Below are 15,280 nucleotides of genomic sequence, written 5' to 3'. Positions count from 1 at the left end.
CACATTTGTTAGTTAATGTTCTGTGTTTTTTGATAAATACTCTGTAGGTTACCCATCACAGTGACGCTTCAGTCGCAGGAGTGTGAAACGTTTTGGAAACTGCAGCCCCCTTCCTGCCCCCAGTGGTCAGAATCTGGAGGTGCACCTGGTAAAGGCTGTTGCCCTGGAGACCATCAACTAACACTGTCCTCTGAGACTGAAAAATAAACACATTGCATCATTGGTATCCCCATGACACACACATAACATCTACTAGTATCTTTATTATTATAAAAATAATACTGGATTTAATATTTAATATTTAAATTCATTTTAGAATTAAAATGAACATTCTGTCACCTAACAAAACCATTTAAAAAAAGTAGATCAAAGTCAAAGTAAGTAGTGGAAATGTCTGATTGGCACCTGAAGAATAGCCACTTGCAGTAGCTCTGCTACGAGGAGAATGAACAGAGACAACATCTGAACAGTGTGGATCATACGTACTGGTGCTACGGTCTGAGTCTGAGATATGAGCGTGTCTTCCTGGTCTTCTGCTGCCATGGCGACGAGGGACTGAAGCGTCCACGAGAACTGGAAGCCCTCGATGGACGTGGTGTCGAGAGCGTGCTGAGACATCCTCCAGCGGAACACCGCCGCCAGAGAACCGTTGACCTGCCTGAAGTCGGCTGAAAGACGCTCGGGGCGCAGCGCCATCTTTCTGCCTGAGGGGCGGCGCTCTATTGAACAAAAAATATATATTTTTATTTGCACAAATCACAGAATGTTTGGAGTCGTCACCATCACCTCTCCCACCTTCAGGGTCGCAGGGCAGAGTCTTTCCTCCTCTGACCCTGACTGAGGAGCAAGTTGGCGTGGTTACCCAGGCGACCGCCTCTGACCTGGGGTCAGATTGAGTGGCCACAGACACACGATACTTGCAGGCGAACTGAAGACCTGTGATGGTGTGGTGGGTCTCCTGGAGAGAATAAAAGAGGATATATTTTTTGTTCATGTCAAACAACAATGTTCTTTCCTCAACGGGTATAAAATAAGTACTGAGGAGTTGTTCTACACTTTACTCGCTAGAGGCCGCCAAATCACTTTACTTTGTCATGTCGTGATTCATGATCGTAATGATGTATTTTTTAATTCTTTTTTCTTTTTTCATTCATAAGTATTATTTATAATATGTTTTGCTATGCATATTTAATGTTCAATGTTCATTCATTATTATAATAGCACAAAACAGGCTCAAAATTTAAATTTGTTCATTAGAATTTAACTTCATTCTAGGAATTATTACGTATATAATTTTGTTTTGCAATTATTTAATCAAAATCTTCTACTGTACTAACGATACATAGAATTTATTTTTAATGCTGAATACCAATGAGAGATAGAAATAAAACAAATAAACCTAAATTACAATGATAAAACAAGTACAAATAAATAAAAACCTAAAATAAAAGTGTCAATCCCAAATGAAAAATACCAGAAGAAGAGTTTATCAATTACACATGAGTAACCCCTTAATAGTCGAACGGCAGTGGAATATGATTGCAACACAAAAGCTAGCAGTTTAATTGTAATTAAAAAAACAACAACTTTACTTTATACACACTTTGTTAAAATACAAAGCATTTAATAACTTAATACAATTTTAAAGCAAAACAATGCATTACTATTAATATAATAATTTTAAATACTGTTATTTGTAATCTAATTTAAAAATATTTATATATATATATATATATAAATATTTTTTACATTATGTTACAGATCGTTATATTTAGGTGTATTTATATTTTATCGCAGCCAGAATGGTTATAAAAATGTCATCTTGATCATCTGAACTAAACATTTCTTTATATCCGTACCTTCCTTCACACTCCAGACTTCAAATATAAAAACTGACATGATAAATTAATAATTTAATTAAAAACCTTCCAAAATTAACAAACCGTGTACATCAGATATGATAATGTGTTTCTTTTTCTGGATAATATTATTTTCATTACTGTGCAAAAGAACCAGCTGCTCAGGTTTGTTCGTACGAACGCCCGTGAAGACGTGGGGTTGGTCGAGGCAGGAGAGCACGTCAATGAAAAAAGCAGATCTCAGAAACGACTGATGGAGAATATTTCACGCAGAGATTTGACAGAGTAATGAGCGGCGTGATGTTAGACAGAGACAGACAAAGTTACACGGGATGAGAACATTCCACGCTGATCCCACTTACGGTGATGAAACCTGAGCTGCCAGTCAAACACACTGTACTGGAGCTGCAGAACATGGTGGGGGGGGTTGAGAGGTCACACATACCTGCACGACTGTCGTCTGCTCCGCACTCGTCACATTATTGCTGCAGATGTGCGGACGCCACCGCAGAACATACGGCCCCGGGTGTCTCTGTCTGGCTGTGGGACAGAACAAGAGACGGATCAGATCGAGTTCAGACCGTGGGCAGGCACAAGGACGCTGCAAAATACTGGTTTTCCCTCCTAACATCGATCACATAAAAAAGTGCCTGAGTGGCTCCTTTTACTGCCAAAATCCACATGAGAGTAGAAGACGGTCGTGAAATGTAAGTGTGCGTCCCTGGGTTTGTATCTGAGGCTCAGAGATCTTTACGTCTGAACTTGTTATACCTGCCCAGGACGTCGAAAGACTGTGTTCTCCTTAAAGCTGCACTACGTCACATTTTCAAAGTATTTTAAATAATTTCTGGGATGTTTGTTTGTTTTATTTAACCAATCTTTGTCCGGAGACCACGTGGCCACTGAACCAATTTACAGCAATCAGTCAGAGATGACACTTGCATTCATTTTTCTTTCACTTCTGATTCACAGAGAGAACTTTTGAAAATTGACATAAAGAGAAAATAGTGTAGCTGCAGAGCTGGAGACACTTACGTTTTCATGACAGTGGACACTGTTGAAATTACCCTTTTTCTTTCAGATGGAGGGATCAAAAAACATAATGTTAAAATTCTAGATAAAACTAAAATAATTGAATATAATTACTTTTTTCTAAATTCTAATGCAATTCAATCTATATCCTTTTTATATCTCATTTGTGTTTATTTACTTTTATTATGTAGGGATGTTTCCTTTTAATTCTCTAGTTTTGTTTTTTGCAGGATGTGATCAACACAAAATAATAAAATGTCATCAACTCCCATGTCTTTTAAAGCTTGTGATCAAAATTTTGACAGCTTTAGTATATTCTTGGACTGTTTATTGATGGACTTTTCTATTTCCCGTTATTTTTTTCCTGCTTTCTTTCTTTTCTTTATGTGTTCTCTCCATGTGTATGTATTAAATGTCTGTTCTATTGTTTATTACTGTCTGAATTAACATTACTGTGTGACTCTTGGCCAGTCAAGATGATTGTTTCATTCAAGTTTACTTATAAAATGAACCTGCAAACTAGTGAAAATAAGTGAAACACAATCTACATATGGATGATTTGTATTGTATGTATCTAATGGTCAGCTTATGAAAAAACCTAGGGAGATATAACACATTATATTTGTAAAAATAAAGTTAAATATACAAACAAATAAAAATTAAAAACGGGACTTCTTCTTCCCCTACCCTGTCACTTTATTTTTAGAAAAGGAAACTTAAGTGTAAGTATATGTAAGTAAGTGTAAGTAGATACAGTTGTTGAAACTGTAATTACATTGAACATTGAGCATTTGGGTTCGTTGATTTTGTCATGACATTGTCTCCTGATAAAAAAATATTATTCCAAATAATAAGTGCAAACGTGTTCATCACTATATCATTAATAAATATATATTTGTTAACTAGAGTATGTGCTAGTATCTGGCTGCTAAAAGAAAGTTTCTAAAAAATCCAAATACTTTTTTATTTTATTCATAAAAGGAGAAAACAAGATCAACAAAACAGAGAAAAATAAAGTGGACACACACACACACAAAAAATAAAATATTCTAGAGTCTATCCACTCGCTGAGACCATCCCAGGGCACATAGAGACAGACAACCAGTTCATTTAGGCCAAAGGTTCCCACATTTTTTGCACTCTAGACCAGTTTACATTATATAAACAAACCTTCAGATTTAAAATAAATCATAAAAAGTTTGTGTTTTTCTCATTTACACTAGTTTTACAGGTTAATTTTTTAAGCAAACTTAACTGAAAATTGACATGTCAAGACTCACAGGCTAATATAATAAAATGTTGTTCATACAGTAATAGTCAATAGAACAGTAATGATATAAATTATTATTTATTTCTTTGTGGAAACCAGAGTGTTTGGATAAACCAAGTTAAACACCAGATAAACATAGAAACAGTCCTGTGTCAGTACATGTTGTATCCATGAGGGGCGCTGTTGTGCTTGAAATAAAATCCAAATATCATTTACGTTTCAATATTTTTCAATGTTAATTCAGTACAACAACCTTCAGCCTGAGTTTACTTTACCTCGATCATCGTTCAAGATTTATGAAACTCATTTTAAAGCACCAGTTTTTCTACTTCTCTGTGGTTTTGAAAGGCAGCGTTGATGTTCAGACAGTTGAACGGTTCGCTACATTTTTCATTAAAGCCTCAGGAAGTGTGACGCACAGGTTGGCACAGGTCTGGCTACACCAGTGCTCTTTCTGGTGCCTTCAATCCTCGTATTAATGTGCACGTTGGTGATGGCAGCGAAGGATTTTCAGATGAATGTTGCTCTGCTGCGGCATTAATAAGAAGCGTGAGCGATGGCTGCGTCGCTTTACTGCTGTTAGTGTAGACGTAGAAAAAGCTTCTCTGGTTTCACAGATGTCAGCAGAGTCTGCATCAAGAGCTCTGCGCCGACTCAGGTATGTCATTGTTTCATGGGGTTCGCTCACCGTGATTGGACCACTTCCAGAAGACTTTAACCTGCAGCTGGTCGTCGTGGTAATGTGGGGCCGCCGCCTCCAGACGCAGGTCACCGGGGGTCAGGTGGTCGAAGCGAGGGTCGGTGTGAGGGAGGGCGGGAGAAGAAGGAAGGATGAGGTCGGAAGATGATGAAGAGGTGGACAGGGAAGTGGATGAAGGGAGGGATGATGAAGAGGAGGATGATGATGATGATGAAGGCAGCTCATTAGAGAAGTCCCCTGTAGAGGCAGGACAAGAACGTTTATTTGTTAAACCCTTGTATTATCTCTGGGTCAAAGTGACCCGAAGGATGGAACCAATTGTCAATGCAGCCATTTGACGGTATTGATGAGATATTGATTTCTGACGGCAAACTATTTTATCCTGTCATTTTAAAAAATGATATTATTATATTATAACTTTATAATGGTCTTTGTTTTCTCATCGCGGTCCTTGATTTTTCATGTAATGTCAAATCAAAATTCAACAAAATTATTATGAATGAATATTTTAAAAATAGTTTAGTAATGAATGGAATAAAATACTGTTAAATGACAACTTAAGCTTAGTTTTTTTTAATTATTTTGATTGATATACATTCATTCTTTTCAGTTTTAACAGCAGTATAACATTTTTTTTTTTTTTAACATTAATGAACATAACATTAAGACTTGAATAGATAGAAAACATACTAATAAAAATAATAATAATAATAAGAAAATAAAATAACACAATAAATGAAAAGTATACTTATCATAATTATAAATTATAATGATAATAAAATAATAAAATAATAATTAAGTTAAAAAATGTTGTGTTTAAGGTTCTAATATGGTACCAGACTGGTACTTGTGAACAGAGCTGCAGCAGTGCAGGAGTCGTCACCCTTGCAGAGGAAACATCCCTGCAGTGTAGCTGATGTTATGTTCCATATGAACCTGCAGCGGTCAATAAATCGACCGGGGGATCGATGGGTCTACTGCTGACACCCATGTTTCCACGACAACCATCAGCTATTCCATGGTGTGTCGACGCGTTAATGAGAGCAGCTGCTCGTAAAGCAAATCTGCTGACAGACAAATCAATAACTCCTGATGATCACACACACATATTAATGTGTGCGTTATGTCGACACTCACCTGTTTTAGATTTGGCTTTAAGTGTGACATTAATAATAATAAATATATATATTTAGTTTATGTCTACATATACCTGTCTTTAGGTGTGACATTTAATCATAATAAATATATATATTTAGTTTATGTTTACAAATACCTGTCTTTAAGTGTGACATTTAATCATAATCAATATATATATTTAGTGTATGTCTACATTTACCTGTCTTTAAGTTTGACATTTAAATATAATGAAAAAATATATATATTTAGTTCATGTCTACATTTACCTGTCTTTAAGTGTGACATTAATAATAATAAAAATATATATATATTTAGTTTTATTTCATAATAACAATACATAATAATTATTGTATATTTAGTTGATGTCTAAATTCACCTGTTTACTAATTTGGTTTCGTTCAATAACAATAACTGTATTTTCAAGTTCATGTCAACATTCACTGAATTTTAATTTTGATTATAATTTTTTTTATTGTTAGTTATTTCTTTTATTTTCTGTCCTTACAACCAGTTGAAAGATTGAACATGCTTCTTAATATTTAATTATTATTTAGATTGTATTTTAATACTTTTTGTTCAAAAATGTAAATTGTGAAAAGGAGAAATACAATAAAATAATTGTGTTTCTTTTAGTATATGTTTGCTATATGTTGAGAACACCAGTATTTACCTCCATGGCTGATTGTGTTGAACGTAGTTTGGATCCTGGGACTCTTGAGCCTCTTCTGACCCCAGAAGGCCACGGTCTGGACGGACAGCAGGTAGGAGGTCGCCGGCACCAGACCCGTGAGCCAGAGTTCACACTGCGCCTGTAACACAAACGACGCTGATTGAATTTCCTCTAGAAATAAATAAGATTTGAACATTCACTCCTACTAACAATCATCTTCATCGTCTTCATCGTCAGACCTGTTCTGCATTAGCCTCTCTTTGATTGACAGCTCATTAAGAATCTCTCTCTGTCAATCATGAGCAGCAGAGTCACAACAAAGAGATGCTGGCTTGATAACCACTCAGTGTGTGTGTGTGTGTGTTCCATGTGTGTGTGTGTTCCATGTGTGTGTGCGGCAGTGGGACAAAAGTGAGCTAAGAGAGGTTTATGGTGACCTGCGGGGTTAAAAGTATTTCCATGGAGCAGCAGATAGACAAAACACATGTCCCTGCAGCTGCGTGTGACACTGAAGTCTGGCTTCTCTATTCTGGTGTGTAATGTCACGAGATATTATCGTAAGAACATGGTGCTCGTGCAAAACTGCTGAATCAGCGGACGTGATAAAAGTGTAAAACATAAAATAGCTTCATGGTTTGCCAAATTACAATTTTTTTTTAAATATCATTACTGTAATACTACATATTCACAGTTTATCTTCCTGTCTTGACGTAAAGTTGAAGCAGTGAAGTCAGCTGCAGAGACAGACGATTTAGTCAAAGTCACGTGGATCAGGTGTAAACATGGACGATGATCAACCATTCACGCTCCATTCCTAGTCAACGCAGCGACAACAATACATGAAATCAAATACAATAAGTTACTGAGGACCATAAACAACAACAGCATAAGATACATATACAAGTCATCAATGAGAGAGACTAAAATAATAGGTAAAAATAAATAGGTTAAAGTAACATTTTCATTAGCCTTGAATGCAGGACGTAATAATACAATTAAAAGAAAGGTTGGTGCAAAATTGCTTGGTATCAAAGATGGTCTCGGTTCTGACATAAATGGGAGCACATGGTCCAAAATCATACATAATTTCAATTCTTAATTTGGGGTTGAATTAAATATTTATGTAAAATACATTCATTATGTATTTAAAATAGAGTCATATCACTATCAGTGATTCTCAGCACTGGACTTTCCTGGCAAAACCCCTCGTGCACATGCACACACATTAAGCCCCAAAATAATACTGTCAGAACTTAACACATGAAAACATGTTGAAAGCTCAATTACACTTTGTCTTCATTTTAGAAACATCCTTATTGGGTTTTTTTTAATTTTAAGTTTTTGGTTTGTGTTTGTGTGTTTAAGAACTCTCCACTGTTGGAAATATAGGGGTTAAAGAAATGATTAATACACTTATACATCGCAATTAAAAAAAATATATATATTGTATTAATATTCAATATCATTGTATTGTGTTTCAATAACACCTCTGACCTCTAGCAGTCATTACATCCTCAGCAGCTAAAGGAACAAGGAAATACAGCAAGATCCCAGCAATCACTGGGGGCGAGAGGATACAGTCGTCTCCAGCGGCTTTTAAACATGATGCTTACAAATAATTTGGTTTCAAAACAAATGAAAACAGTTACGACTTCGTCGAGAGTCATGTGGTCTGTAAATTCTGCTACAACAGAGTCAAGTACTTGACAATACTACAAGTATATCCTTGTTACTACAGTATCACAATATATTGTATCATTGCCCCTGTATCGTGATATTTATTGTATCAAATTCTTGCCAATGAACAGCCCAAGAAAAGTGTTGAAGCAAAACAGTGTTTCCAACCCACTGTTGTAAAGCAGTTTGTCGGTCACATGACATACTCACGGACAATATCCAAATAATTCAAAACCTTTTTGTTACTACGACTCAAAATGCAGTTGTTCATTACAGAAAATATGATTTTTAAATTTCAAATGTTATCTAATACAGCTTCAAAAGCCGACTGCTAAATGATAAAGAAGCTACATGTGACATCTCTGAGTGACCTCACCCTGTGCTGCCGACATGTGGGGGCTCCCTGTCGTGACGCTGTCCACTTTGTGTGTGTGTGTGTCCGAGCTGCGAGCGGGACCCACCATTTTCAGTGGGGGGGCCTCATCTAAATTCCAGGCCTCCCAGCCATGCAGAACAAGAAGACCAGACTGCAGATAAATGGCTCCACCAGGCTCAGTCTGGGATCGCCATCACGAGAGAGAGAGCGTGTCCCTTAGACTCAGACTGTTTACCTTTTTAATTGACTCTCTGGAATCTCTCCGTCAAGGTATCGCCTTCAAAAGACGACGTCTTAAAAGGAAATTGTGTTTGTTTACAGTGATTACGGTAATGCCTGGAGTGCTGACTGGACCTGGTTACATCACGGTCACACCTAGCGTCATTACAGCAGGGATCCACCCACCCATTATCACAACAGCATTAAAGATAATTTCAACTCTGAGTTCGTAAATCTGTTGCCAGGGAAGGAACACGGAGGACTTTCTCAGTTTTTATGTCTGAGGGAGTAAATCCACATCTCACCGTCTTCCTGTCAGAGATGAAGTTTTAAAACACAGATGGAGCAGTAAATCTGAGTGTATGACTGGCACATGCTCAACACTCCCCGGATCCTGGGCTCTGATTTAGAGACGCCGTTTGAAAGAGCAGCTTCTTTCTTTGTGACCGACGAATGTTTGGCTTCTCCGTCGCCGTATTTCAAACCTGTGGACCTGCATGTTGTCAGAGTTACGACTTCAACATCATCCGCTCGATGTGAATATCTCATTGTTCTTGTGTGTAAATATGGAAAACTTATGAGAGAAAATGAATAACTACGTTTCATAACAACCATCTGGCACTACCGCTCGATAATCGCTTCTTTTTATTTAGTTCCTTCTCAGACCAGAAAGGATATTGTTGCACTCGGACCTCAACGTGTAACATCGCAGTGACCCTGGGAGGCTGGGAAGATGATATAAATACTCTACATCTGTGTTTCAATCCATCAGATGATTTAAGTTTCTGACTTTTCTAACTCTGAACTAGTCATTATGCTAGCATCATAGCTCACCCAGCTCAGACATCTCCACCTGTTCTACCCTCCACGAAGTCTTGTCTTCAGGCATAACTTTCATTGACGCGACAATCTCCTTTAAGGCCTGAGCAAAGATAGGTGGTCTCCCTGATGTTTCTCAAGTAGCAGCTGAAAATAGTAAAAAAAAATCTGCTGGAGGTACGTCTTATCTTAAAGCAGAGCTGTTCAACTAACTGCCCGCGAGCTGGATCCAGACCTTTAGGCAGTTTGGCCCTTCTCCCCTTAAATAATGCAAAAAAGGATAGTTTTGCAACCCTTTTTTTTTCTCGCAAATTCTGTTTTTTAACTTGAGTTCAGATAATGCAACATATCCCACTCAGAGCGATATAAGAAAAATAAAAACAGAAGATTAAACGACAAATAGAATGAAAAATATCAAATTAAAGCAAATGATTAAGGTGTTCCAATGTGCCTTTTGTGCCACAACGTCACTTATCTGTTGCTTTTTCAATACACATGTGCTAAATGATAACATTGTGCATCTATTTCTAACCTCTTTGATTCCCTCTACCAGTATTTCAACATGATATTGTAGTAAAGGGCCAACACGCTGGACATGCTTCCAAAAATGTGTCCCTCAGGAAATCCTAGTTGAACAGCCCTGTCTTAAACTAATGTTGGACTGACAACTCCGGCTTCATCAAATCCTTCAGTGCAGTCATTTTGCTTTTCTTTGTGTTGCAGAATATTCCCTCTTTTCATAGATTATCCAAAAGTAAGTAAGTAATGGTTATTTGTAAAGATCTTTCTAGACCAGGGTCACAAAGCAATCTAACAATCAAAACAACACACAGTTAAAATATATACTTTAAAAGATCAAGACACATAAGACAAACACAGGAGTCTCAGAAAATCAGGGAAAAGCCTGCACAAATAAGAAGGTCTTAAGATGCTTCTTGAAGGAGTCAGTAGATCATAAGTGTGTATCATAAGACAATATACTGTATATATGGATGTATGTTCGTGACTCACCCCCTGAGTCACCCGGCCGTTGTTTTCTCTCCTGTTGTGCTCGGACGTCCGCGGCAGCTGCATGTTGTTGAAGACGATACGTGACGGTGTGTGTTTGTGAGAAGCATGCGTCGGACGAGGCGTCCAGGTGACCCTGTAGTTGTGGACGGGCAGGTCTCCCTCGGTCGGGGGCTCCCAGCGGATCAAGACCGAAACGGTGGCTCCGTTTCCTTTGGACCTTTAAAAACAGGAAGCGAAATGTCAAACAACATCAAAGTGCGACTGATCTTAGTTCATTTGGAAACAGAAGTGAATTAACTTCAGGAAGTCCTGCCTGATACTTCGCAAAACGGTTTCTTTGAAACTAATAATCACTGTATAAATGTTAAATAAAGATCTTAGAGCATTTATCGACTCTTACCCGTCTGTAAACTGAGAGTTTAAGCTTGTCCAGTCCAAAGTCTGGTTGTCCACTCTGACATTCGTAGGAGGTTCTGGAGGTGAAGGGTCTGTGGAGAGACGGGATTTATGATCGAGTCGGATCATGTTTGCCAATGACAGAGTGATGTTTGTGGTACCATGGAATTAATTTTCATTATAAAATCATGAATGAAAAGAATTTTATTATTTCACGGTGATTCTTAACACAGAATAAGCTATAAACAATAATTATAACAGAGCTGTTGCACTAACTCTTACAAACTATCCAGCAATATATTCCTGATAATTAAGATAAGATAAGATATTTCTTTATTCTTGCTGCAGTAGGGGAATTTTTGTTTTCACAGCAACTATTTCAGAGAACAACCAGAAAAAAAGATTAAACATTAATAAAAATTAGATCAAACATACAGTGCAAACATTTTCAATAATAATAATAAAATAATAAAGCAATAAGAGAATAATAACGTACTCATATTCTTAAAAATAATTTACGTAGTAATATTAACAAACTATTACACCATGGAAATACAACTATATCACTTCATTGTCATAAGAATCATTCATACTAACACATTTGTGATGTCACATATGAACACAGTTCTTCTGAAATATAAAAGACATATCACTCAATAAATCATTAACCCTCGGTTTTTCTACCAGAAAATAAAATGTAACACTCCGACAAACAGGTTGGATCTGACGCTCTTCCTGGCTCTCTCAACGTCAAGAGAAAAAAACCAGCTGAGCAGAAGTGCAGCGAGGAGCCAGAGAGCCACAGGTGTGCCCCTCGCTGACCTCCTGAGCCACAGCCAAGGCAGAGAAACATCCACATGGACTCCAGAGCAGCAGCATCGAAGAGCTTGAGCTGCTCCCATTGAGAGTTTTCCCGTCCAAGAATGAGCAACAATGGATCATTGTTTGTTTCACTGCCATCGGCTTCTCGACTCCTTCCAAGACGCTCGTTTTCAACCCTTTTGTCAATTAATGTGTCTTACATTTGTGTAATTTAATTTGGTAAATACAATTTTCTCATGGTTGGTCGGTCCGTGCCCCCAAATTCACCTCTATTTATTACTAAAGCTGAGATAAATAATGCTCCTTTGCGAGAGACTTCATGCATTAGGGTTTCCTAAACGTTTTACTGACCCCACAGCAAACAAGGAAGCGGAAGGAAAAAAAAATCAGATTTCCTCTCCAGCAAATGTGATTAATACCATCAAAGGTGAAGCCGGTGGACCCTCTGCAGTGGCAGACCAAAGGAGACCACCACTCACCACTGTTTGCCTCCGAGATGAACTCTTGAGGTCACCTCTGTTTCAGCATCAAGTTCCTCACGAGCTGCCCTCCATTCAAACCAGTCAATATAGACACGTCTTCTGGCAGCAGCAGCTACTGACTCAGACGCCGAGATCAAAGATCAGGTGATGCATTAAGGCTGAAGATTTTCTTTTTTTTTGTTTAAAGGATAATCATGTGATCGCTTCCAGAACATGGTTCTGTGAGTCTTCTATTGTCTCCCGGTTCCCCCTCTGGACTCTATTGTTTCAGCAGACACAGACATGGAGATGAGCTCACTGATCCAGACGCTCAGTCGTAATCGCGGCTGGCAGGTTCAGCCAAACTCAAAGATGCGAGCCAGCGGAGGAGACAGTTCCAGTTAGGCTCTCTGGTTAGCGTCGGGTCACAGTGGAAGAATTCCCGTCATGTTGACATCTGCCAGCTTCCTGATTCGTGACCTCTGACCTTCTGCGCCCTGACTAATCAGGCTAATGAGTGGTAACACAAAACGCTTGACTGTGATCAGATGGTATTTGGGAATGCTCAAGTTTGTGACTTTAACCTTCGACCCCTGAGCCAGAAGCACACGGAGAGACACCCAGGAAGAGAGAGAGAGAGAGATTGATGACATTGACTGCTGCTAGCTAATCAAATTAGCTTAGCATAGACACAATTGTGCGCGCCTAAATAAAAAAACATTTGATTGACCTTTAACCTTTTAAGAAACCTCAGCTGGTTCAGTCAGGGTATCATCCATTCAGTCAATTTTGGTTTGGAAAAGATAAAAAATATTCTTTCATTATTGATTTTCAAAACTAATTTTATAAAAACAAGTTTTTATGCATTTGATACTAAATTACAAACAAAATACATTTTTGCTTAATTGAATATAATGTACGAAGTGAATGATCAGCAAAGCTCCTTGTCTTTAATGACACCATGACAAACAGATGATTTATTAGAACAGCAGGTAAACTTAAACACAACCACAGAACTTTGCTTTTTTGCCAATTTAATATTTTGTTTCCTACTGCAATGATTGCAATTTTTTTCTACTGACTGATGATCGGAAAAATTACATTTAATTAATCAATAAATACAGTCAATACTTTTGAGGACCTTCATGAATACAAAGATTATTTGGCAAAAGTGGTCCAATCACTTGTAACCATGTATTTTCTTCAAGGGTCAACGTCCTCAAGAACGACCTCCCTGGCTTCCATAAATACATATGCAGTGGTGGAGGCCATTCATTTTGACACATAGACAACACAAGGGATACCTCAAACACATTTGGTTTCTGGCCTTTGGGTCACCTTGACCCTGGGGGTTAAATAACACGTATCTGCTCAAATTGTAGTTGTTTCTCCTATTCTAGTGTTTTATAACTTTCCTCTTATGGTTCACTTACAGTTCTTTGAAAATCAATTTTCCAATTTAGAAAATATGTATTCTTGATGGAACAGACCTCGCTCCAACCAAACAAATGCTACAGGGAGGGTGGTTGGAGACTGCGTGATTGATGTCTTGACATTTGAATCTTGCATTGATTTGTAATGCCTGGATTTAATCAATCAGAACATTTCCATAACATAGCACATTCAAATTATTGATTTTTTTTGGATCTGATTCAAATACAAGCATATTTACAGCTACTTCTACAACATGAGTCTCAAATAAATGCAACTTTATCTGTGACCTGTCATATAGTCTCATCTATGGTCATGTGACCAGTGGAGGAGTTGGATCTTTCCTTCAATGAGCTATCGTGTATATCTGATTGAAAACAAACACAATCAAAGCAATAATGGACTGGTTTGGCTAGAACACCCGCCTCAGGCGCAACTTAAACGAACGATGGTATCAAATGACAAAAGTATTCCTGACCATCCATTTGTCGCTGGCGAGCAGCCCCGTCCCAATCTCTCTTTTGACTTTTATACAAACTGATAGCCGGAGTAAGACGAATAAACCGCAAAACATAAATTAAATTCAAGTGCTGTGGGGAGCTTTGGAAGCCATTGGTTACCTTATGAAAACATTTGCTCGGTCCATGGTATCACGCAAAGTGGCTCCGTTGAAGCCCCGAAATATGACATCAATCAGATAAAGAGGAGAACAATATTTTTGGAAACTCACTGATAATTCCTCTAATGGAGGAGTCGGACCAGCACAAGCCGTGTGTGGCTGAGGAATTGTGGAAAATGATCTCGCGGACACCTCCTTATAATCTCCCTGGAGTCTTCGAGTGATAAAAGGTTCTCCTCCGTCCAAAGCTCACAAGGACTCCAGCGATTATTCACATGCAAACATCCTTCAGCCAATACTGGCGAAGGATTCATATCAGAATCCACTTCTGGCAGCGCGCCAACATGACCTAAGCCCACCAGGAATTAGACCGGAGACCTCCAGAAGTGTGTGAATATGTGTGTGGTTAGAGAATACACATGAACTCTGGTGCTGGTGTCCGTGTTTCATGAGCTGTCTGCTTCTACCTCCCACTGTGCGAACCTCATCAATCAAGCGTGAGATAGAAAGAGACTCTAATGGCGAGGCAGGAACCCCTTCCAGTCTTTTTCCTGTAACATATATGACGTATCTCTGAAACGCACACGTGTTTCCATACATTTGTGACCAGTTCGGTTACTAATAATTATAATTCAGGCGCCAGACAAGTTGAACCCCTCAACATTGATAAGGATCCAAACAGAAATGACAGTTCTGGTCAGAACAATAAACAACTTATTTAATGAAGACAAGGTCATTCAATAACCAAACGATAATCATCATCATATCACCATATTACCTT

General features: G+C 38.1%; 1 protein-coding gene across 3 annotated transcripts in view; it reads right to left on the bottom strand.

Moving 5' to 3' along the window:
- Positions 1 to 15,280, bottom strand: part of anos1b (anosmin 1b) — a 65,000-nt gene that overhangs the window by 310 nt on the left and 49,410 nt on the right. For 2 of the 3 annotated variants that reach the window (XM_087784937.1, XM_087784936.1), the window contains exons 7-14: positions 11,171 to 11,258; positions 10,771 to 10,987; positions 6,669 to 6,807; positions 4,850 to 5,098; positions 2,305 to 2,399; positions 787 to 958; positions 487 to 719; positions 53 to 196 (exon numbers count right to left, since the gene is read on the bottom strand). In XM_087784937.1, coding sequence (XP_087641063.1) covers positions 56 to 196; positions 487 to 719; positions 787 to 958; positions 2,305 to 2,399; positions 4,850 to 5,098; positions 6,669 to 6,807; positions 10,771 to 10,987; positions 11,171 to 11,258 — 1,334 coding nt within the window. In that variant the 3' untranslated portion in view covers positions 53 to 55. The remainder of the gene's footprint in view (positions 1 to 52; positions 197 to 486; positions 720 to 786; positions 959 to 2,304; positions 2,400 to 4,849; positions 5,099 to 6,668; positions 6,808 to 10,770; positions 10,988 to 11,170; positions 11,259 to 15,280) is intronic. The other variant, XM_087784938.1, reaches the window with a different exon arrangement.

This window comes from Callionymus lyra, chromosome 2, assembly GCF_982586985.1.
Source record: "Callionymus lyra chromosome 2, fCalLyr1.hap1.1, whole genome shotgun sequence".
NCBI classification, from domain to species: Eukaryota; Metazoa; Chordata; class Actinopteri; order Syngnathiformes; family Callionymidae; genus Callionymus; species Callionymus lyra.
The sequence above is the reverse complement of the archived record's forward strand: the minus strand, read 5'-3'. Positions and strand labels throughout refer to the sequence as shown.